Here is a 25,661-nt window from a genome sequence, read left to right as displayed (position 1 = left end):
AAGAAAGATAACAAGATAATTGTTAACATTTGAGAATCGGATTAAATTATAACGTTGATTAACATTTCATGCTCAATCTGAATCACCAACGCTAAATTTGTTTGGACAGTGTCCCTTTAAGAGATTTAAATAGTGTATTTACTTCTCTTCCTATCTTGACATACTTTGCTTGAAAAGTATATCGAGATAGGCTCAGTAGATGAAGATTGGTGGATGCACAGAGAAGCCTTATGTGATTGTCTCAACCATGTGCATTTAAATTTCTTCTGTTGAGGATATCTAAATACTAAGATAAATTGATTTACATTTTAAAGTCTAAACAATCTTCTATCTCTACAGATCATTTGATACAATTGTTTGTTTGTAATGTCTATTTAAAAATAAAGACGCCATTGCACAATAACATATATGAGCACTTCAGACAAATACAAGCTCGAGGTTTATTTACTAATAACAAACAAACCTGTAGTTTAACATTTATAAACAGATTATCCAAGTTACTGACCTTATAACCTGAATTTGAACATTCAGAAATATTGCGTGGGAAACGCATCTTGAAACACCAGATTAGCATCTTTAAACATTAGAGTCTAATGTCACGCAATAGCACACAATCAATGTGCATTATGAAATACATTTAATAGAGCAATATCAATACTTCACAATAAGTCAATAAATGGATTTTATGAACAATAAAGACATACAATATTAAATGTGTATTTGTATTAAAGAAACAGACCGTTATTAAACCGAGAAATGTCTACAACATTTAATAATGTGACAGTATTAGATGTTAAAGAGAATTTAATCATTAATATTTAACGGATCACGGATATTAAATCTGCGTCACACATATCCGCATGACAGGCCCATGAGTTACAAATAAGTCTACATGAAAAATGAAGTAACAGCACCACCATGAGGTATGTGTAAGGAAGTTACTAAGATATGAAACATTAAGGAACGGTCAATCAGAGTTCATCACACAAACACAACTTGAGTCAGGATGGTCTCACAGACATTCTAACAATATTTCAAACTTTTATCCAATCAGATGTACAGATAACTTGTCCCATGGTGCATCTCATGTTTACTTCACCATATAAAAGTCCATTACACGTTGCCATCTTTGTCAGTTCTCTAATGCCTGCAGGCAGTTTATATTATTATTATTATAATATATTTATTGGACAACCCAGCTGGCATGTCAGCTCCCAGGTTCACCAAGGAGGAGAGCGCTGCACTGGTCCACGCTGTCAAGGACTTTTATCCCCAGCTGTTTGGGAACAAGAGGAGGTTGACAGATGCGCCTGTTAAGAAGGCCCTCTGGGAGTCTATCACCAATGTGGTTAGATTGGTGTGTGACGTCCAGAGGACCCAGGATCAGATCATGAGGAGATTCGGAGATATGAGGTTGCGGTTAACAAAAAAAGTCAACCTCATAAGGGACTGGGTACAAGCCCGTAAAAGAGGTGGCAAAAGAGAGGCCCCGCGGAAACTGTACCTACTCCCTTATGAGGTGACTTTATGCGAGCTCCTCAATCTCCGGGTCCCCAAAAGATTCAGATCCTCGCCATCCTCGGCCTCCTCTTCTTCCCTCCCAGCTGCGGGATCTGAAAGTCCTGACACGGGGGCCAGGGCAGCTGCTTCTCCGTCCGGTGGCCTGGGAGGAGATGGAGAATCTGAACCAGGTAATTATCCAACTTCATATAATATCTTAATATTTTTTTTTTAATCAAAAAATGTGTATATAGTCAGATACTAAACCTATACAGATCTCACAACATACACTACATATGATGTTTAGATATCTGATTTTAGATTAGTGACACATGAAATAGGAATGATGTTTCTTGCGCTCTACAGAATATGCGTCACAGAGCGAAAATGGAATTTCGCATACACGTTAACATGGCTTTGCTGTAAGTGGCATTGCTTTATACATGTTGGTCAAATGACGGATGCGTAATTCCGCTTTGAATCATTGCACAATGATCGCGAAAATGGAATTGCGCATACACGTTAACATGGCTTTGCTGTAAGTGGCATTGCTTTATACATGTTGGTCAAATGATGGATGCGTAATTCCGCTTTGAATCATTGCGCAATGATCGCGAAAATGGAATTGTGCATACACGTTAACATGGCTTTGCTGTAAGTGGCATTGCTTTATACATGTTGGTCAAATGACGGATGCGTAATTCCGCTTTGAATCATTGCGCAATGATCGCGAAAATGGAATTGCGCATACACGTTAACATGGCTTTGCTGTAAGTGGCATTGCTTTATACATGTTGGTCAAATGACGGATGCGTAATTCCGCTTTGAATCATTGCGCAATGATCGCGAACATGGAATTGCGCATACACGTTAACATGGCTTTGCTGTAAGTGGCATTGCTTTATACATGTTGGTCAAAATGAAATGTTAATTATTATATATGTGAAGAATACAGTATTCTTATTTTCAATATTATACATAATAAAAAAAGAAGAATCCAAATAAATTATAACATATGCCCATCAATTGAAGAGAATGAAATAACACCAAAAAATAATTAAAGCTACAGTAAACAACACAACTGATTGAAAATAAGAGTACAGGATATATTTATCATGAATTGAATTGAGGAAACAATTAACTCATGGGACTACCAAAGGATTAATAGTTTTAAATTGATTTGCTAATAATGTAAAGATTTTAAACATGGCATGATTTGTATTAATGATATGCAATCCTCATTTAATATATTACAGATATGGATGTTGCTGCTGGATCCTTAAGGCAGGGCTTGTCACAGTATGGTATGTCTCATTTTAATTGACATTTGTCTTAGAAACATGGACAGAACATTACATACTAAATCCACATTGTTCAATATTTATATGTAATGTCCCTTTAATAGATGAAAATTCAAAAATTCTTCGGATATCCTTAAATAACATATTAGATTTGAATTGCATGCTCAATCCCATTCATTACATCAACATATGGAGTAGAGAATTCATTAACACCAACATTGTCAAATCAATATAAGTTTATATTAAAGGGATACTGAGCTACAATTATTAATGTTGTCATTCAGATAGTGTATGCAATATTAATAAACATTTAAATATAATACTATCATCATATGTGAAATATTCTATTGCTAAATGTATTTTAAAATCAAGAATGTACGTTTATCTGCATCTCAATTTTGGTTGACCAACCTGGGTTTTTATTGATGATTGGTGGATACCTTCAACAAACAATATTTATTGAATACAATATTGCTTATCTGCCTTTAAGATTAAAATGTAGCAACATTCAAATTATAATAGGAGTCAATGTTAAATCATTTTGAACAGTTTGAACAGAGAAATCAATGATTTAAATAAATCATGTCAGTGTCCCTTTAATAAACAATAGATTCATTCATCTTTACATTCTTTGGATTAAACAATATTGATATATAATTCACATTTTCACTGTTGGAGTTACTTTATAGATATCAGCATACTCTAACAGCACCATGATTACAGATTTGTACTAATCAATTTGGTTTTGTATTGTGATAAATATGTGTTGTGTCCTAAACAAGATTACTGTACATTGCACAAATGGCTCGATGTGCCACATGTGTTTGTTTAGATTTGTCAACAGCTGTTCTTCAAAATGTGGTTTGTGTGTATTCTTTTAAGAACATTGATCAATGGGTATATTTAGATATGCAATAGCATCGTATGAGATGAGTTTGATGTCTAATATAGTCTGAAATTAAACATATGTTCAATACATCATTTTTAACAGAATCCCCTTGATTCAATCAAGCATTTTTTGGTTTAATGACTGCTCTATTCTTCATATTTTCAAGTTGATTAATCTTAAAATTCGATACAGATGTGATTTAGTGATATCCCAAATGTGTTTACTAATATATATCTATATCATTCATAGAGAGAGTTGGTGTGGGGAGCCCACAGGAATCCAGCAGTGACACAGAGCCACCTTTGCGGTCTCCTGGTAAGTCCATTGACTCATTTATATGTCATTGAAGGTGTATTGGTAATCAATATTATGAGCATGATTCTGATGAAGCATAACATTTGAAACAAACATATAATTTTCTCTTCTGATTATATATTAATTTTCTTTTAATATTGAAAGATTAATAATTAAAACTTTATTAGTCTACACATTTGTTATTCAGAAGATGTATAGCATATGTTTGTTTCCATGTTCATTTTTGACAACAGTCATCAAGTGATACACACATGAGAAATCTTAAATGTTCTATGTACTATGCTTTTATGATTTTTAAATTAATACAAACAATACATCGAAAATATGAATCATTGAGAATAACAAATCTAATATAATTTGTATGCTCCATCAAAATGATGTAAATCATAACTTTGGGTGTGTATATCTTTAATGCAACATTGATGTGTGTCTTTGAACAACAGTAACATATGTTATAATATCTGTTCTTAACGTGTACACAACATGTTATGTTTTACAGAGATTGATTTAACATATGTGACGGAGGAGGAAGAGGCTGCCTTGGAGTCTAATGGTATGTGAAATATATCTATCATGTTTCCAACATGTTGCTTTTTTTAAAATCATTTCATTGAAGACATTCAAAGTCTACAGCTTTTGCACTTTAAAAAGGAATATTATTTTTCTGTTCAAATACACTACTGCCCCCTTTCTATATCAGGCAGCATGAAAATATTATCTTTTTTAAAAATGTATAATTCATGCCATCATTATGTCACATGCATATTCCAGGCCAAAACACAATAATAATGTTATAATTGTACAGACAGTAATTGATATTCATCTGAGTGCCTATATGCATACCATATCCTCATTTCATAATTGTTTACAAATTCAAACACACTTCTAAGTATATTGAAAACATAATCAATTTGAAATGCGTTGATTTGATTTCATGATGTATGAGATGTTAATATATATTTTTAAAAAATTTCAGATGGATCCGCCACTTCTGGTCATCTGGTTTCTGCCCCTGCCCAGTCCCCTGACCAGTCACAGACCCCTGCCCATGCCCAGACCCCTGCCCATGCCCAGACCCCTGCCCATGCCCAGACCCCTGCCCATGCCCAGACAACTGCCCAGGCCCAGACCCCTGCCCATGCCCAGACCACTGCCCATGCCCAGACTCCTGCCCATGCCCAGACCCCTGTCGGCCCTTCCCATTTATCATTTCCTGCCCCTCCCAAAAAACACCCCTACAACCCCCTTCGCCGCTCTCCTCGTATTATGGCCCATACAGCTGCCCAGACCCCAACTCCCCACTCCCCAGCTGTACGGCCTACCCCGGAGCAGCAGCTCATCCCTCCCCAAGCCAATCCCATCCCTCCCCAACCCAATCCCATCCCTCCCCCCTGTCTCAATCTTCATTGTCCTGGGTGTCGGATTGTCCTTCCCAGGCACAGCTGTAAGTATCATTCAAAATCAACATTATAAGATACTTAAAGGTACACTGAAGGTAAATATTTTCTATTGTGATTCAAATAGAGCATGCAATGTTAATCAAATTTGTAATTTACTACTCTTATGAATTATTCTTCATTCTCTTGCTATCTTTATTGAAACAAAGAAATGCCTATAATTAATTTTAAATAGAAAATAATTGTGGACATCATTTCTTTATTGTTGGATGAATGTATCCATCAACCAGCAGGGACAAACAAAGTTGATAAACAAATATGGCCTGCCCTAAAAACCAACATTCTTGCATTCAAAAAATAGCTATAGAATTCAAACATTTAAAGAATATGTGTAATTTTTAAATATTTGTAATGTCATGCTCTATCTGAATCAGTCAATTAAATATTTAGGTTCAGTGTCCCTTTAATTTGATATCACTACATATACCAATCACCACTACTTGGATCCAACAATTTATGTACAAATGTTTATACATTATCTCTTGTCTAACCCAGTGGGAATGTAATTTCTTCAGGTTGCTATGTTTACACAGCTTGTCCTCAATGCCAAAATGTTTAAGGATAGGTGTGCCTACCACAGTATAATTAAAATATTTAAATTGCTAATGTAAGTACAATGTAAATCCTTTAACAAGATTTGATACACTCAAGCTATATAAGTGGATCATCGAAAACCAATTAAAGGGGACAACATGTTTGAGTAAACTGTCCCTTTAATGATTTTGGTCTGTCTGAATAACATATTTCATGTGTAAAGAATCAATTTAAACTAATTGATGTAAAGAATGATTTGTCTTTATGATGACAATGTATCTTTGCTTATTTTTCGTCTATTGTGTAATTATCCTTAATATTTAATTTATTCTTTATTTTAGGCTGTGACTCAGCATGGCTCATGCTAGAAGGTATAGCAAGAGTAGAGCAGGCCGTGTTGAGGAACGCAGCTGTCCTGAGAGGGATGAATGACACCATGCAGGCCCAGCTCCGGGTTCAGGACTTGACTCTGAGTGAAATCATGCGATTAAGTTCAAGGCCTGAATCTGGAGCTGGACATGCACAGGACGATGAAGAGGATGACCAGTAAGTGGAGGATCTGGAGATGCTCCAAGGTGGCAGATAAGAATCCTCCGTCCACATGTTTATGGTTTTTTTTATTGTTGCCATTTGGCCTTTTTCAAAGTTTATTGTTGTGCCTGTTGCACTCTTTTACCTTGTCATATGTCTCCAATGGGGCTATGGTGGCCCTTGGCAACTCTCTTCATGGACTGTGATGCACTGTGTTACCTTGTCATATGTCTCCAATGGGGCTATGGTGGCCCTTGGCAACTCTCTTCATGGACTGTGATGCACTGTGTTACCTTGTCATATGTCTCCAATGGGGCTATGCTGGCCCTTGGTAACTCTCTTCATGGACTGTGATGCACTCTTTTACCTTGTCATATGTCTCCAATGGGGCTATGCTGGCCCTTGGCAACTCTCTTCATGGACTGTGATGCACTGTGTTACCTTGTCATATGTCTCCAATGGGGCTATGGTGGCCCTTGGCAACTCTCTTCATGGACTGTGATGCACTGTGTTACCTTGTCATATGTCTCCAATGGGGCTATGCTGGCCCTTGGCAACTCTTTTCATGGACTGTGATGCACTGTGTTACCTTGTCATATGTCTCCAATGGGGCTATGCTGGCCCTTGGTAACTCTCTTCATGGACTGTGATGCACTCTTTTACCTTGTCATATGTCTCCAATGGGGCTATGGTGGCCCTTGGCAACTCTCTTCATGGACTGTGATGCACTGTGTTACCTTGTCATATGTCTCCAATGGGGCTATGCTGGCCCTTGGCAACTCTCTTCATGGACTGTGATGCACTGTGTTACCTTGTCATATGTCTCCAATGGGCTATGCTGGCCCTTGGCAACTCTCTTCATGGACTGTGATGCACTGTGTTACCTTGTCATATGTCTCCAATGGGGCTATGCTGGCCCTTGGTAACTCTCTTCATGGACTGTGATGCACTCTTTTACCTTGTCATATGTCTCCAATGGGGCTATGGTGGCCCTTGGCAACTCTCTTCATGGACTGTGATGCACTGTGTTACCTTGTCATATGTCTCCAATGGGGCTATGGTGGCCCTTGGCAACTCTCTTCATGGACTGTGATGCACTGTGTTACCTTGTCATATGTCTCCAATGGGGCTATGCTGGCCCTTGGCAACTCTCTTCATGGACTGTGATGCACTCTTTTACCTTGTCATATGTCTCCAATGGGGCTATGCTGGCCCTTGGTAACTCTCTTCATGGACTGTGATGCACTCTTTTACCTTGTCATATGTCTCCAATGGGGCTATGGTGGCCCTTGGCAACTCTCTTCATGGACTGTGATGCACTGTGTTACCTTGTCATATGTCTCCAATGGGGCTATGGTGGCCCTTGGCAACTCTCTTCATGGACTGTGATGCACTGTGTTACCTTGTCATATGTCTCCAATGGGGCTATGCTGGCCCTTGGCAACTCTCTTCATGGACTGTGATGCACTGTGTTACCTTGTCATATGTCTCCAATGGGGCTATGCTGGCCCTTGGCAACTCTCTTCATGGACTGTGATGCACTCTTTTACCTTGTCATATGTCTCCAATGGGGCTATGGTGGCCCTTGGCAACTCTCTTCATGGACTGTGATGCACTGTGTTACCTTGTCATATGTCTCCAATGGGGCTATGGTGGCCCTTGGCAACTCTCTTCATGAACTGTGATGCACTGTGTTACCTTGTCATATGTCTCCAATGGGGCTATGGTGGCCCTTGGCAACTCTCTTCATGGACTGTGATGCACTGTGTTACCTTGGCATATGTCTACAATGGGGCTATGCTGGCCCTTGGTAACTCTCTTCATGGACTGTGATGCACTCTTTTACCTTGTCATATGTCTACAATGGGGCTATGGTGGCCCTTGGCAACTCTCTTCATGGACTGTGATGCACTGTGTTACCTTGTCATATGTCTCCAATGGGGCTATGCTGGCCCTTGGTAACTCTCTTCATGGACTGTGATGCACTCTTTTACCTTGTCATATGTCTCCAATGGGGCTATGGTGGCCCTTGGCAACTCTCTTCATGGACTGTGATGCACTCTTTTACCTTGTCATATGTCTCCAATGGGGCTATGGTGGCCCTTGGCAACTCTCTTCATGGACTGTGATGCACTGTGTTACCTTGTCATATGTCTCCAATGGGGCTATGGTGGCCCTTGGCAACTCTCTTCATGGACTGTGATGCACTCTGTTACCTTGTCATATGTCTCCAATGGGGCTATGCTGGCCCTTGGTAACTCTCTTCATGGACTGTGATGCACTCTTTTACCTTGTCATATGTCTCCAATGGGGCTATGCTGGCCCTTGGTAACTCTCTTCATGGACTGTGATGCACTCTTTTACCTTGATATATGTCTCCAATGGGGCTATGGTGGCCCTTGGCAACTCTCTTCATGGACTGTGATGCACTGTGTTACCTTGTCATATGTCTCCAATGGGGCTATGGTGGCCCTTGGCAACTCTCTTCATGGACTGTGATGCACTGTGTTACCTTGTCATATGTCTCCAATGGGGCTATGCTGGCCCTTGGCAACTCTCTTCATGGACTGTGATGCACTCTGTTACCTTGTCATATGGCTCAAATATTCCTTATTTTTACAAGATTATTAACGTTGTTGATGTTTTCTTACATACTAATAAAAACATGTCATTGCACGATTCTTTGTCCTCATTCTTTATGTTATTTTTTGAAAGCTCTAGTTTATCTTGTTGATCCTTAAAGGGACCTACCAAAAATAATTTTTTATAAACAATCATATATGTAAGACAATTGTAAATGACTTTAAGATTAACATCTCCAATGTAATCTTATTATTTGTCTTTATATATTTTTCTCTTAGCTTTATCATTGCATGATTATGATTAGCATAGTAATTGTTTTATATATGTATATATAGATTGTTATTTGTGTATATATGTATATTTCAATTTTCACATCCATGTGTGTATTTAGAAACTCTGCATGAATTGATGCACCTTTAACAAATGATCAGAGGATTGATACAATGATATAATCCCTGTAAAGTGTTCATTTTATTGAAATAGTATTGTCTATGTGTATCCTCTTTTTAAAAACAAAATCATGTCCCTTTAAGTGATGGTGAGCACAATTGTTAATGAATGTATTTCCATTTCTAAAGCGTTTTTGTCCTTTTTACATGAACAAGGACATATAATCTTATTAATAAACAATCTTATTGTAATGTTGACAGCACATGTATTTCATTTTCAATTCTATCTTATTGTAAAAGTGTAACCAAATAAATCTCTGTGTGTAATGCAAATATTTTAGATGATGAATATTTTTTAACAAATATGTTAACAAAATACTTCTCCTCCCATATATGGCTATAGGTAGGCTGACCATATTTAAACTTGAATAAATGACACGTTTAATCAATCCATGTATAAGTATTGTTATTCCAAAACAATCAAAACATATCTTAAAACATCAATGGCATATGTATTTCTCATGTGTATCTTTTAAATGTTAAAGATATACACCATAGCTATAGTTCAAGGGACAGTCAAGTCCGAAAAGATGATTCATGATTTGGTGACATTCCTAGATAGCAATCTAGACACATACTAGTTCCTAAAATATAAATACGTTTCTTAGTGATATGCCAAGCTGTCAACTGAGTCCTTGTATTGGCTGCAGTTTTTCAGCGATTTCGGATGCGCCATGTTGCTTAAGACGTCACCTGCCAGGCTGTCCAATGATTCCTTGTATTGACTGACGTTCTTACGTGATCAAGAATGTGCCTTTTATTGGATGGCGTTTTGACGCGATCAAGGATGCGCCTTTTTTTTATGCGTTCTTACGTGATCAAGAATGTGCCTTTTATTGGATGGCGTTTTGACGCGATCAAGGATGCACCTTTTTTTTTGGGCGTTCTTACGTGATCAAGAATGTGCCTTTTATTGGATGGCGTTCTTACGTGATCAAGGAAGCGCCATGTTAAGACGTCACATGCAAAGGTAAAAAAACGTCTGATTGGATTACGTAGTCCCGCAATATTTGTTTGTGCACTTTAAAAACGTTTGTGACTGCAGCCAATTTTAAAAACCTTGCGAATATGTATTATTTGCATCATGTTACATTGTTGACCCGTAGCTGATAAAGACCACCACATTCTCTTTTGCTGGATGTCTGGTTGAATAAACGAACGAAAGCAAAATGTTTTCATGCATATGATATTTCGAGGCAAGTGCAAATTTCTATAGTCCATGTTGTTTAATATGTTTGTCAACAATATGTTCCTTTTTCAGAAAAATGACTGTTGTGTTTAATGTTAAAGATATCTAATTAATAAATATGCGCTATTGTGTTAGAATAAAGTAATCAATATGCATTTAGCTTTATCATATGCTAAATATATGATGCCGACTTCTTCTAAATGTAATTTCGTTGTATATTTTATTAAAGGTTCATTAGACACTCACATTATAAATGAAATCTTTTAATTTGGTCTCTAGTTAGATAGTCCATTGTTTAACAAATACACGTTTCATTTTGCTTCTGTTCAAATAAAATGTAATTAATTATCAGACTCCTCGCCAAGCCTCTAAGTTTCATGTGAGTACCATCTCCAGCTATCTCCTGTTTTGTGTATGATGGTGTTTTGTCTTGTTTTACGGTTGTAATGGGGGTTCATCTATATTTTCAATAGAGCTAACCCGATTTTCTTTGAAAGTGTTTGAAGCTTTGTAATATTGATATCAGTATATGTTAATCTTGTTGTTTGTAGTAGTGTCTATTACATACAGTTCTGTTAAAAATATAGTATACTGTCCCTTTAATGCAAATGTTGATTTTTGTATCATGTATGAGTTCCACATTGTTTAATCTTCAAATATATTATTGTTAGCATATTTTCACCCCCCACTCCTAAAAGGACTTTAAACCATATTCATTGTTAAAACAAATGTCTTTCAAAAAAAAAAAATTAACACAATAATGTCTCTTTAAGAAAATAGACTTTATTTAACACGTCAATATAAATCTGATTTCAATATTTATTTTTTGAACAAGTACATGTAGATATACCAACAAGCTTCAAATATGTGTTAGCATATGTAATTTTGTTAAAGGGACAGTTTAGAAAACAAATAATGTTTTGCATTATTCTAAAAGTCAATTTTGTAATATCAATGATATCAAATGTTTCTCACCAATTAATCATTTGTCTGTGTTTATTTAAATTTGCTAGCTAAACCTATGAGGTTCGTGTGCTTATTTCTTCGAGCTTGAAGAGTGCATGTAATCATTATACAATTTGACCACTAGAGGGCATTTGGATAGCATTTGTATATGTAAAACCTTGTGCTCATACAGCATATTATTTACCATGTATTGATCATTGATATCTAAAATGTTGTTATGTCAGAACAACAAATAAGTGGTCATTTTTCCTAGTCATAGATACAAGGTTAAGCACATAAGTCACACGTATTTCTCCATGTTTTGTTGTTTCCAACTTGATAATGCGTAATACAGTGTTTTCTTTGTAATCAATAATTTTCTGACTGTCCCTTTAAGCTGTGTTATTGGCATTCAAACAGTAATATGCCATCATGGATAATTGTAATGGTAATTTTGTTTGCGATTCGGGAAACAGTTTGGACATCACATAACAGAAACCAATCAATATCATGAACAAGGATAGGTATGTGATGATGTGGTTTTCACACACTTATAAACCACACTCTGCAAACAATCTGCCTCCATGGACCCGGTCCCATAGAAGTAGATTATATACAGAGTGTGGTCCACAAGTGTATGAAAACCACATCATCACATACCTATCCATTACACATTAAATAAAAAAAACATTAAAGATGAAAATAAATACTTACTTCCTCTTCCTTCCCCTCTTCCCACGGGGCTGAGGCTCAGGGAGGGGCAACTGCCGACTCCGAAGAGTTATCCTTGGAGATGTTGCGGGAAGAGTGGAAGGAAGAGTACTGGGATGACCAAGGTGAGGAGGAGAAGATGGCTGAGGAGGAGAAGATGGCTGAGGAGGAGAAGATGGCTGAAGAGGAGGAGATGGCTGAAGAGGAGGAGATGGCTGAAGAGGAGTAGATGGCCCGGCAGGAGTAGATGGGCCGGCAGGAGGAGATGGCCTAGCAGCAGGAGGCCCAGCAGCAGGAGGCCCAGCAGCAAGAGGCCCAGCAGCAGGAGGCGGACCAGGAGGTAGACCAGCATGCGCCTCCCGGAAAAAATTGAACATCTCTTGGTGCAGTGTGTTAAAACATGTTTGCAACCAAGGTCTGTGGAATCACCTGTTCCAGAGGAGCTGCTGGATCTTTTGCTTCATTTCAATTACCAATATACTTTCGGAACAAGTATTAAGAACTGTCCTTGTATCCAAAATAATTTTTTGGACTTTGTGTTGTTGTTTTTTAATTTTGCATAACTATATACACATATATCTATCAGATATTGCTATTTATTTATAATATATGGTATCTAATTGGTAATTTCCAGATCATTGCGCTGCTTTGGGTATCTCTTGGTGCAGATTAATGATTCAGTTTTGGCCTTGTTCGATTCTATTAAGTATGTTTATTATTTGGTTTTGGCCTTCAATTATTTGATTTTGTCCATCAAGAATTCGAGTTCGGCCTTCGATATTTTGTATCCGGGAGTTACGCATCTGGTCTATGCAGTCCAGTAGAACCCGCACCTCCGCTATTTCCTCTTGTTGTGCTTGGCGGGGTACCCGTGCACGGCGGGGTGCCCGTGCACGGCGGTGTGCGGGTCCTTGAGGGTCCTCTGGTTCCGCGGGCTCCTCCTCTGCTTCCGGGGCCTCTTCATCAGCTTCCTGCGCTCTTCGTCACGGGGGGCCTCTTCCCTCCGAAGTGGAAATTCATCCCCACCACTCTCATCCCGGGGAGATGGATGAGGCTGTGTTTCTTGTGCTGCCTCCTCCCCAGACTCTGTATATTTAAAAAAGAAATAAAAAATGTATATATTAGCATATTTGCAAATCAAGCTTTAAATGACTTAGCTTACGATACAATTACAAATGCAGAATCATTAATCCACTTTGAAATCTAACAAACAATCAATACGATTTCCGCATTTTCAAAACCGTGTTTGTGATATCTCTGGTCAATCTGAATGTTTTCGCGTTTGTTTTCAGTCTGTTTAAATGCACACCTAACCTATAGCCTAGATACTGATGTAACCGCAAAGTAATTGAATGCGTGTAAACAACGTTATAGCATTAATCTGATCCTTAAAGGGACATGAAACCCAATGTTTTATCTTTCATGATTTAGAAGCATACATTTATTATAAACTTTCTAATGTACTTTTCTTATCTAATTAGCTTCATTCTCTGGATATTCTTTGCTGAAAAGCATATCTAAATATGCTTATAAGATGCTGATTGTTAGCTGAATATAGCTGCCTCCTGTGATTGTTTCACCGTGTGCATGGCTATTTCTTCATTAAAATATATCTCAAGAATGATTCAAATTAGGTAATATAAGTACATTTGAATGTTTTGTCAAATTGTATTCGCTACCTCAATCATGAAAGTAAAGGTTTGCGTATAGTGTCCCTTGAAATACATTTGTATGTGAATTTATTGTTCAATGAGCTTACCGTCAGATGAGAGTGGCAGGTTCCCGGTATCAATTCCTCCGATACCGACTACTTCCACCTCGGAGATGCTGGGCCGCAACATTTCCTCCCATCGGCAGTACTCTATTTCCAGGGCAGGTCCGCCACCGGTTCCTGCGGCATGTCGGGCCTCCAGACTTAACTTTTTCTTGAGATCCATCTTACAGTCCCGGTAGCGATGTTTTATCGAATCCAGATCTCTGTTCCGGCCACCCACTGCATTGACTGCATTTCTTATCTCATTCCAGAGCCTCCTCTTGTCAGTCGGGGTAGTCTTCTGGTGCTGCAGCCTCCTATACCTGGCCATATAGGCCTCTACGAGGGCCTCCTTCTCCTCCATCGAAAACCTCGCCTCCCTAGTTGCCTTGGCCTTCCCCTGTGACGATGCCCTCTGTTTCCCGGACTGTGAAGCCCTACTCTGTCCGCCACTGGGCCCAGCCACTTGTTCATCTTGAACAAAGTGGCTGGGTCCACCCACCGCTTCCACCCCCGCTTCCTGCCCCCCTTCCTGCCCCCCTTCCTGCCCTGTTCCTCTCCCCCTCCCTCTCCTCCCCCTCTACCTCTCCCCTGCCTGGCCTCCATCTGTTCCCTAAACTAAACCCCAAATAATCAAACAAAAAGTGAGTGTGATGAAATGAAAGGGGGTCAAAATAAGGAACTAAAAAGAAAAAAAAAGTGCTGAAAGTGTGAGAGGGATGTAAACAAACAAAGAGGGTAAGGAGTATTTAAATAAACCAAAAGAAGAAGACTAAAAGGAGGATATGTAAACTAAATGTAACTAGGGGATGGGTATGGGATGGGTATGGGGTATGGGATAAGAGTAAATGGGATGAAAGGGAATGGGACTACAGGGAATGGGGTATGGAGTGTAGTATGAGGGGGTATGGAGTGTATGTAATGTTATTGATAAGTGTATGTATGTATTGAATGTGTTTGCGTGTAAATGTGTTACGTGTACAGAAAAATCACTCGCTCGCTAACTCACACTACTACTAATTCTCACTAACAAACACTCCCACTAACTCTCACTAACTACCACTAACTGACGCTCCCACTAGCAACTCTCACTAACAACTCCCACTCCCACTAACTCACTCACGCTCCCACTAACAGACTCTCTCCCACTCCCACTAACTCCCACTAACTCACTCACGATAACACTAACAACTGACTCTCTCACGCTAACACTCACTCACAATAATGCACCAACTCTCTAATCTTAAACCTCCAATCTCCAAAGACCCAACAGCAACACAGTCAAAGAAGCCCTGCTTGTGTGGTGCTTATATACCCTGTGTAAATATTTAATGATGTACCAATTTCCGTTGTAAATTGTGTTCAGGTGTGCTTTATTAGCAATTAATATTAGTGCAATGTGTATTAGTTGTGTGAATTTGCGCATGCTCATTTGGAGTTAGTATTTGTGGAATGTGTAGAATGCGATGATGTCATAGTGGTCGTTTTCTCTAACATTGTCCAATAGTATTCTTTTTAAATGTGAATTTGCGATGGTGTGTTATTAGTGAAGTGTTGTATATGTATGTTTGTCCTAATATATAGTGATATTGAATGCGATTATTTTTCTAGTGTATATATATATTTTTTATTCCATGTTGTTATTTTGCGAATTTCCGCATCTTAAAGTATATGCGTATTCCCCGTATTAAATTTTATTAAAAATCCCCCCGTTTGTGAATGTGTAATGCTTGTGTGCTTTGTTGATTGATTGTTGTTGTGACATTTGCGGCGTGTTATTGTTGTGCATGATGTGGTATGCGTCATATGACCGAGCTGTGCGTATTCTCGCGTTAGGAGCATCGTTAGGAGCATCGTTAGATGGTCTTTTTTGAACTCTAAATACCGGAGTCAAACAATGCCGTGCGTTAGACATAAAACACGCGTGGCGTTAGCAACCCATCTACCGCCGAACTCCAAATCTAGCCGCATGTTTCTTAAAGGAGAACTGAGTTCTTGTAAAGTTTTAAGGACTTTTAACTTGATTGAAAAATATTTTGTGACTTTTTAAAAAAATAATTTTGATTAAATGTGCATGATTTGACAAGAAGTATATGTTTGTTGTATAAAACATTTTATATATATGTCTTTTGAAGGATATATGAGTGTTATGCTACATGAATCTTATAACATGGTAACTATGTACTAGTTATTATTATTATCTCCCCATTCAATTATAAATTAACATTGATTTGCGCAATCTAGTTCTTTTAAAAATAGTGGAATCCTTTTGTCTAGATTATCCTTCTGATAATTGCATTTACTCAATAAGTGAACAAGTTGGATGGGCAAAGTTATATTTTGTTGATTTTGATTTAATCTTATGTTTTTTAATTTTTGAACAGATCATCTCATATGAGCAGGGTCAAATTGTGGGAAGTTTAAGTGACTATTTAGGACGAGTGGGATTTGCCTTCCATCCAACCAAAGATGCCAGTATTTTTATCAATCAAACCCGTAGCTCTGATACTGGTACCTACCAATGCACCGTGATCAACCCTCCAGATGGAGCAACACCTAACATAGGTGTTATAGGACTCACTGTCCTTGGTAAGTACCAGCTCTATCTAAGGACTCAAGTGGTCCGATGTCAGAACTTATATATAAGATATGTAGTACTTACAAAATATGATATTAAAAAAGTTACATATTGAATAGACACATAAACTAGAAATAGGCTTGTCTACTTCTCTTAATGAAAGATTATCCCCCTGACTGCCAGAAAAGATTGTAGTGTCCACAATTCAAACTGTTTCCAAAGGACATCTAGGAATGTAGTACTATTGACTTCAGAAGTAAGTCTAACAATCATGTCTGTTAAAATAAAATATGTGTCAAATGAAGATGAACATGGCTTGATGCCAAATACGTTTTTTAAAGGTCAAAACCAAGCACCACACCAAGATTTTAAACTTGTTTTATGATTGTAGTTCAAGAGGACTTTTATTTTAAATTGCAGTTCCACCATCAAGTCCAGAATGTTCAAGTGAGGGGTATGGACAAGAGGGAGGAAGTATTCGTCTCCATTGTTCAGTGCGAGAAGGTATCCCAACTCCCAGGTTTAAATGGGAGAAAATACCACCAGACACTCAGGCGCTAGTTATCAAACAGGAAGGCAAGTATACTTATTTTATTCATTATATTTCAGATAGCCATCAATCTAGTGTTTACCATTCTTAAAATAATACATTGACACTAAAAGCAAAAGAGAATTTACAGCCAACTAAAATCACATAGCTTATTTAGAGCTAGATTACAAGTGGAGTGAAAAAAAAATTAGAGCTATTTTGCATTACTCGAGTCAATAGTGCTTCTGTTTTTGCAATCAAATTACAAGTCCAAAGTTATTTTTAGAGCTTGGTAACAACCGCATGTCAGATATTCAAGGTGAAACTATCAAGATAAAAAGGACCACATTTTTATTTGTATTGTCAAAATATTTATTGTGTCAAAATAGAAACAACCCCATTTTGGGCAAGTTTACAAGTCGCTCGATATGAGTTTTCTGTGTGCGATATGGTCTTCTCACAATCAATTTCCATTGTGCAGCTATTATAAGTCTTGAAAAAATCACGATTGTGTGCACTTGCATTCGCCTTTTACACAACAATCCTTTCCGTGCTTGAAGAGCTGTAGTTAACAGTTTTACGCAACATAAAAGTTTCATGAAACACTTCAAAAATACGTTACAAAGTACAGTTACACTCATATTAACACTGTCTAATAAAAATTATTAAAACAAAATATTGCGCACAAAAGTTATAAGGGCTCAAAGATATGAGATCTTGGATGTATGAAGAAAAAAAGCAGACAAAGGGATTTTACATTGACATACATACACTGTGGCCGGACTGTTAGCCGATGGACATTTGGCAGACAGACATTTGGCAGACGGACATTTGGCCGATGGATAGTAGTCCGACACACAAGTGGCTGTCAGATAACAGTCCGTCCATAAGATAGGTAGATAGATAGATAAATAGATGCAATAGATAGATAGATAAATTTGATAGATAGATTTAATAGATATATATATATAAATAGATAGATTTGATAGATAGATAGACAGATAATTTCACAGACAGAGAATTACAAGACATGTGGCCTGAGACCCATGGTTAGGTTCCCAGAGGTGGTTGCGGCTCCTGAGGCTCCGGAGCGTATCTGCTCTCGGCCGGAACATGCTTTGGCATTCTGTTCGTCGGACAAATGTCCGTCAGCATTTTGTCAGAGCACCTACATACACATACATAGGGAAACATGGATTTATATATATAGAGATATGTTCAAAGATTGGAGATAATGAAAAGATTTTACATTACAATCTTATGCACATTAGACAATATCTCAGAGGGATTTTCAAAGCGATATATACGTAAATAGTTCTCGAGATATATATATATATATATATATACACATCTGGAACATAAGAGGGAAGGGCGCACAGCAAAGAGAAACCTTCCTAGTGTAGTATGTAATTTGCACTTGAAAACTGTTCTACAAAGTGAAGCCAAATGGAAACTCCTGTGAGGTATGGATAAGACACTATGTGGTGAATAACCACTGGAGAAGGCAGCTCAGTCCCCTTTCTTTTTTCAACATATGTTCTTCTCCTCAGATCCAGTCCTCACCTCCCCAGCAGAAGATGAACCGCTTCAAAAGGGTTTAGTAATCTGTGATGTGTGGGGTTGTGATGGCCCTTATAAGGGAAAAAAGGGGGCTCTATGCCTGTACACCGGTGTTTCCCAAAAAGGTTTTTTTATTCAATTTAAAAGCTCAAATAAGCTCACAAACACACAAAATAAATATGAGTATAAGTAGAAAAAATGTCCAAGACATAAAACTGGCAGTCTGTAATTCAAGTTCAGTATCCAAACATATACCTTGAAAGACTGTTGAATCGTGCTTGTATAATAGTTCTCCAAACAGCATTGGAGAAGTTAAAACAGTGCCAGAGCACTCCTGTGAAATTTTCCGGCTAGTGAGGGGGCGTGGCCTGACGCGTTTCACAACGCGATTGGTCGCTTCATCAAAAGTAGGGTACGCCCCCCCTAAGCCTCCTATTTATAATCCATCAGCGTCACTGCTCATTACTTAGCCCTGATACTAACTAAGTATTGCTTTTTAAGGGAAATCTGTTACCATAAGAGAAACGATCTTTCTAATTTCGTATTTCCTAAGTTAATCCCTTCACTAGTTTCCTTCAATTGCATAATAGTTGATCTTTACTCAATAACCTATATCTAAAACCGCTATAAAAGTGCTTAAAATCAGTAGTTTCCATACAACAATTTCACATAAAAAATGTATTGCATTCGTAAATCAATATATATATAAAAGGAAATACCTAAAATATGTATTATAAATGATGGTACAAAAAACTTTTTTCAATCATTCTTTCATAAAGACATTAATTGTCCCCTATATTTGCATATATATGTATATGTACATGAGTCCCTACCTTTGGGACCTATTTCTTATAGTGACAATAAATGCATTTGTATGGGTGAATGAATTTTTTAGCTGGACTGATTTAGGACTGGTGGCTGTATATGTTTAATTACAAAAAGGCAGCTAGATCTATATCTTTATTCAGACCCTGTGGATCTAGGCTTTTGAAAGCGTGGATCCAGAAGGTCTCCCTTTATCTAAGTTCCAGCATCCTACTACTGCCTCTAGGTCCCACCTGTACCTGCTCAATTGCTTTTATAAATAACTGAGATGGATCACTATTGTGTATGTTTTTAAAGTGTCTTATCAGTGGGGTTTTCAAAATCCCTGCTCTATATTTTTTATATGCTCTAGGCACCTAACTTTCAAAATTATTTTAGTTTTTCCTATGTACCTTAACGGAGTTTGACACTTACACTCCATCATGTATACAACAACTTTTTGCCTTATGATAAGCTTTCTCAATGTTGTATGGTTTGAAATGTTTAGCTTGAAACCGTCCCTTTAGTCCTTAAAATCTTCCAAACGTCTTCAGTTCCTCCTGATTCTCTGGAACTGCCTGAAGAGTACATTCTAAATCCATTTTGGATGATGACCACTTTGGGCATCCAGAAAACCATTAGTGTCTGTGTCTTTCCTATACCCTCTCGTGCCTACTTTGTTTCCTGCACTAAAGAGGATAACATCCAAGAAATTTATCTCATTTGTATCCGAGCTGCCTGTGAATTTCAAATTCATTTAATTCAAGTTTAGATCTTCCATGAATGTTGACCAGCTTAATAGATCCCCATTCCAGATGATCAAAATGTCATCTATGTATCTTTTCTTATAATTATTGTTTTCATAGATAATTTTTTCTTCTAGGTATCCAACATATAAGTTTGCAAAATTGGGAGGAAATTTTGTCCCCATTGCGGTGCCCTTATTTTGCAAGTAGAATCTGTTCTGAAACAGAAAATAATTTTTCTCCAGAACAAATCGTATGGATTCTAATATAAAATCCTGTTGGGATTCTGGCTATTGTTCATACTTGTTCAGAAAACAATGGGGAATAGATGTATACAGGGCTGATATGTCTAACGTTGCCCACCTGTATGTTGGTTTCCAAATGATACTTTGTATCATTTGTAGCAATTGTGGTGTATCACGTAGATGAGATTTCAGATCAGTCATCATCAATCTCAAAAACCCATCAACATACTCAGAAAGTTTTGCAGTTAGTGAATCTATACCCGATATGATCGGTCTTCTGGGTGGACATTTCTGATCTTTATGTATCTTTGGCAAGTGATAGAATATTGCAATGTTTGTTTCATCACTTACCAAAAATGTCCACTCTTTCTGATTTAATATTTTGTCCTTATATCCTTGGTCTATGTGTAGTCTGTATTTACTCAGATAAAGTGGAGTGGGGTCGCTACTCAATATCTCATATGTCTCTGCATTGGAGAGCAATTTGAATGCTTCTTTTAAGTAATCAGCTTTGTCTTGAATGACGATACAACCCCACTTATCTGCACCTCGAAAAATTATGTTCTCATTCTCTTTCAGTCCTTTTAGAGCCGCTTTCTATTTTAAACTGAGATTGTGTTTCTTTATTTTAAAGTTACTACACATTTATGTGCAGAACTGCGTCTTTAAATTGTGAGATAAATTTCCCCTGTGATTGCACAGGAAAAAATATGGATTTCGGTTTTAATTTACTATGGGTAAAATCCTCCCTTTCTAAGTTGTCATCTTCATGTAAAGACCATAGCTCAAGATCCTTCTGAGTTTGACTATAATACTCCTGTTCTAAGTCAGCTAGGGCCTGTAATGTCTCTTTCTCATCCTCTGTCAGGGGACCTCCAGTTTCCTGGGTTTTCCCTTTTTCAAAATGACTAGTAAGGGTTAACTTTCTAATAAATTTATTGATGGCTACAAATAAATCAAAAGAGCTCGGGGTCTGTGTGGACGCAAAAGAAAGCCCTCTTTTCAAGACCTTTTCTTCTATCATATTTAGTGAAATATTGAATATTTGTATTGTTTCCTCCACTGCATCTATTGGGGTCTTCTTTTTATATTGTATTCTTCTTCCTGCCCTACATCCTCTTCTATTTCAATTGTTCTTTTTCTTCCCTTTACTTGACCCTGACCATGAGGAGGCCTCCATTCTAAATTCCAATCTACTTGTTTGGGCCTTGCACCTTCTATTGTTCATCTTGGTTTGAACCTGTTTCCTATTCCCTGCTCTAAAAAATGAGTTTGAACATAGGGGACCTAACCATTCTCTACCACCTCTACGGGTTCTGATGGGAAAGTTTCTATGTCCTTCCATTCCAAATCATTGTATTCTTGATGGTCTCTAAATTCTCTTAGTTTTTGTTGTGTCCCCATGTTATAATATGGTCTTGTGTTATTTATATTATTACTGTTGTTACTGTTACTGTATCTAGGACTATTTCTCCATGGCCCTGATGGTTGGTGCTGGTGTGGATATCCTTTAATCCCATTAAAGTGATCCTTCTCTTTTCCTTTTTGGGAGTAGTGGTGTGTGTCATTATTACCTATGTTATTACCATATGTAGTCTTTTTTCCCCCTTTATTGGAATATCTATTGTTGTGTTGTATATTACTCCTTTGATTTGGTGGTTTATAGGTTTGTTTCACCATATCTGACTTATTGAAACTGAAGTGAGGTTTTTTATCAGTATTTACTATTAGTGGTGTACCTGGTGTTGCCGGTGTCACTGGTACTGTAGTGTCTGTTCCCAAATTTGTGGACTCTTCTTTTTGTTTAGCAAAAAAATCTCTCTCAAAAGTTTTCTTCAGAGCACCTACATACACATATATAGGGAAACATGGATTTATATGTAGAGAGATATGTTTAAGAATGGAGAGAATTAAAAGATTTTACATTACAATCTTATGTACATTAGACAATATCTCAGATGGATTTTCAAAGCAATATATACGCAAATAGTTCTCGAGATATCTAGACATAGTCATATACATATCTCGCTATAAATAGATATATCTGTCTAAAAATCATCACATATACAGAGAAATATTTATTTATAAATAGAACATATTTCGTTACGAAAACATTTTCGCAATATGAAATATTCACATTTTCATGTATTCTTTTCAAGAAGAATACTTCAAGGGCTTTACGCAAAATATTAGGGTTGTGTTTTTTTTTTCTATTTGTCTTCACTATTGACTTTAATGGAGAATAAGTGATTGCGCACGCGATTTGACTGTTTGGATTACGCGGTTTAACGTGCGCAATTTAAGTTATTTTGCAACTTGTAATAGCTGCGAAAAAGCCATAACGCGCACAGTGTTTTCTCAACTGATTTGTTGCGTGAATTGTAATCTTTCCCTTTATGTTTTGAAACCCAAGACAGCACATGAGAGTTCCCAGCAGGCTTGCCTTATGTTTAAGCAGTGAGCTGTTTGCGCATATATATAAGCTCCTTATATATGTTATAATCAGTGTTTAACAGCTAGGTATATATAACATGCATCAATTCAGAGAAGGACACTTTTATAGCAATAAGTTCTTTATTGATCACATACAAAAGTTTTTGTTTACTAAACATCCAAGAGAAGACTGAACTAGATGAATGTGGTTTGAATAAGGATCTCATTGAGATAAGATCATTGAGATAAGATTGCTTCTCTTCCAGTCTCAGATGCATCACTCACATGTTAGTAACCAGGCTGCTGTAGAGCTGGTGTTAAAGACTTCTTTAAAGGGACATGAAAACCAAAAATAAAATGTATTTCATGATTTAGATAAAACATACCCGGCTAGATTTGGAGTTTTGTCGGTAACGACCCGAAAATCTAACGCCGGCTTTTTTCTGGCCGCACCATAAAAATAACTCTGGTATTGAGAGTCCACATAAAGGCTGCGTTAGGCTCCAAAAAAGGAGCGTAGAGCATTTTTAACGCAGCTTCAACTCTCGATACCAGAGTTGCTTACGCAAGCGGCCAGCCTCAAAAACGTGCTCGTGCACGATTCCCCCATAGAAAACAATGGGGCTGTTTGAGCTGAAAAAAAACCTAACACCTGAAAAAAAGCCGCGTTCAGCTCTTAACGCAGCCCCATTGTTTGCTATGCGGAAACACCTCCTAAGTCTGCACCTAACACTCTAACATGTACCCCGAGTCTAAACACCCCTAACCTTACACTTATTAACCCCTAATCTGCCGCCCCCACTATCGCTGACACCTGCATTTTATTTTTAACCCCTAATCTGCCGCTCCGTAAACCGCCGCTACTTACATTATCCTTATGTACCCCTAATCTGCTGCCCCTAACACCGCCGACTCCTATATTATATTTATTAACCCCTAATCTGCCCCCCACAACGTCGCCTCCACCTGCCTACACTTATTAACCCCTAATCTGCCGACCTGACCTGAGCGCTACTATAATAAAGTTATTAACCCCTAATCCGCCTCACTAACCCTATAATAAATAGTATTAACCCCTAATCTGCCCTCCCTAACATCGCCGACACCTAACTTCAAACATTAACCCCTAATCTGCCGACTGGAGCTCACCGCTATTCTAATAAATGTATTAACCCCTAAAGCTAAGTCTAACCCTAACACTAACACCCCCCTAAGTTAAATATAATTTAAATCTAACGAAATTAATTAACTCTTATTAAATAAATTATTCCTATTTAAAGCTAAATACTTACCTGTAAAATAAATCCTAATATAGCTACAATATAAATTATAATTATATTATAGCTATTTTAGGATTTATATTTATTTTACAGGTAACTTTGTATTTATTTTAACCAGGTACAATAGCTATTAAATAGTTAAGAACTATTTAATAGCTAAAATAGTTAAAATAATTACAAAATTACCTGTAAAATAAATCCTAACCTAAGTTACAATTAAACCTAACACTACACTATCAATAAATTAATTAAATAAACTACCTACAATTACCTACAATTAACCTAACACTACACTATCAATAAATTAATTAAATACAATTCCTACAAATAAATACAATTAAATAAACTAGCTAAAGTACAAAAAATAAAAAAGAACTAAGTTACAAAAAATAAAAAAATATTTACAAACATAAGAAAAATATTACAACAATTTTAAACTAATTACACCTACTCTAAGCCCTCTAATAAAATAACAAAGCCCCCCAAAATAAAAAAATGCCCTACCCTATTCTAAATTACTAAAGTTCAAAGCTCTTTTACCTTACCAGCCCTGAACAGGGCCCTTTGCGGGGCATGCCCCAAAGAATTCAGCTCTTTTGCCTGTAAAAAAAAACATACAATACCCCCCCCCAACATTACAACCCACCACCCACATACCCCTAATCTAACCCAAACCCCCCTTAAATAAACCTAACACTAAGCCCCTGAAGATCTTCCTACCTTATCTTCACCTTATCTTCACCATACCAGGTCATCCAAGATGGCGTCCCTCGAATTCCGATTGGCTGATAGGATTCTATCAGCCAATCGGAATTAAGGTAGGAATATTCTGATTGGCTGATGGAATCAGCCAATCAGAATCAAGTTCAATCCGATTGGCTGTTCCCTTTTTTTTTCCTGCGGCTGGAGTTTTGTCGTTAGATGTCTAACGCTCACTTCAGACACGACTCTAAATACCGGAGTTAGAAAGATCCCATTGAAAAGATAGGATACGCAATTTACGTAAGGGGATCTGCGGTATGGAAAAGTCGCGGCTGAAAAGTGAGCGTTAGACCCTATTTTGAGTGACTCCAAATACCGGAGGTAGCCTAAAACCAGCGTTAGGAGCCAAACTCCAAATCTAGGCCACCATTTTAAACAACTTTCCAGTTTACTTCAATTATCAAATTTGCTTCATTCTTTTGGTATCATTTGTTGAAGAAGTAGCAATGCACTACTAGTTTCTAATTGAACACATGGGTGAGCCAATGACAAATAATTACTATATATATATGCAGCCACCAATCAGCAGCTAGAACCTTGGTTCATTGCTGCTCCTGGGCTTACCAG

At 37.5% G+C, this 25,661-nt stretch overlaps 1 protein-coding gene across 1 annotated transcript in view; it reads left to right on the top strand.

The window, feature by feature from the left end:
* The window catches only part of LOC128664776 (immunoglobulin superfamily member 11-like), a 107,542-nt gene that overhangs the window by 20,271 nt on the left and 61,610 nt on the right, over nt 1-25,661 (top strand). Inside the window, exons 3-4 of the mRNA XM_053719582.1 lie at nt 16,542-16,746; nt 17,156-17,312. Coding sequence (XP_053575557.1) covers nt 16,542-16,746; nt 17,156-17,312 — 362 coding nt within the window. The remainder of the gene's footprint in view (nt 1-16,541; nt 16,747-17,155; nt 17,313-25,661) is intronic.

Source organism: Bombina bombina, chromosome 1 (assembly GCF_027579735.1).
Source record: "Bombina bombina isolate aBomBom1 chromosome 1, aBomBom1.pri, whole genome shotgun sequence".
Classification (NCBI taxonomy): domain Eukaryota; kingdom Metazoa; phylum Chordata; class Amphibia; order Anura; family Bombinatoridae; genus Bombina; species Bombina bombina.
Note: the sequence above shows the minus strand (reverse complement) of the source record. Positions and strands in the feature narration are given on the sequence as shown.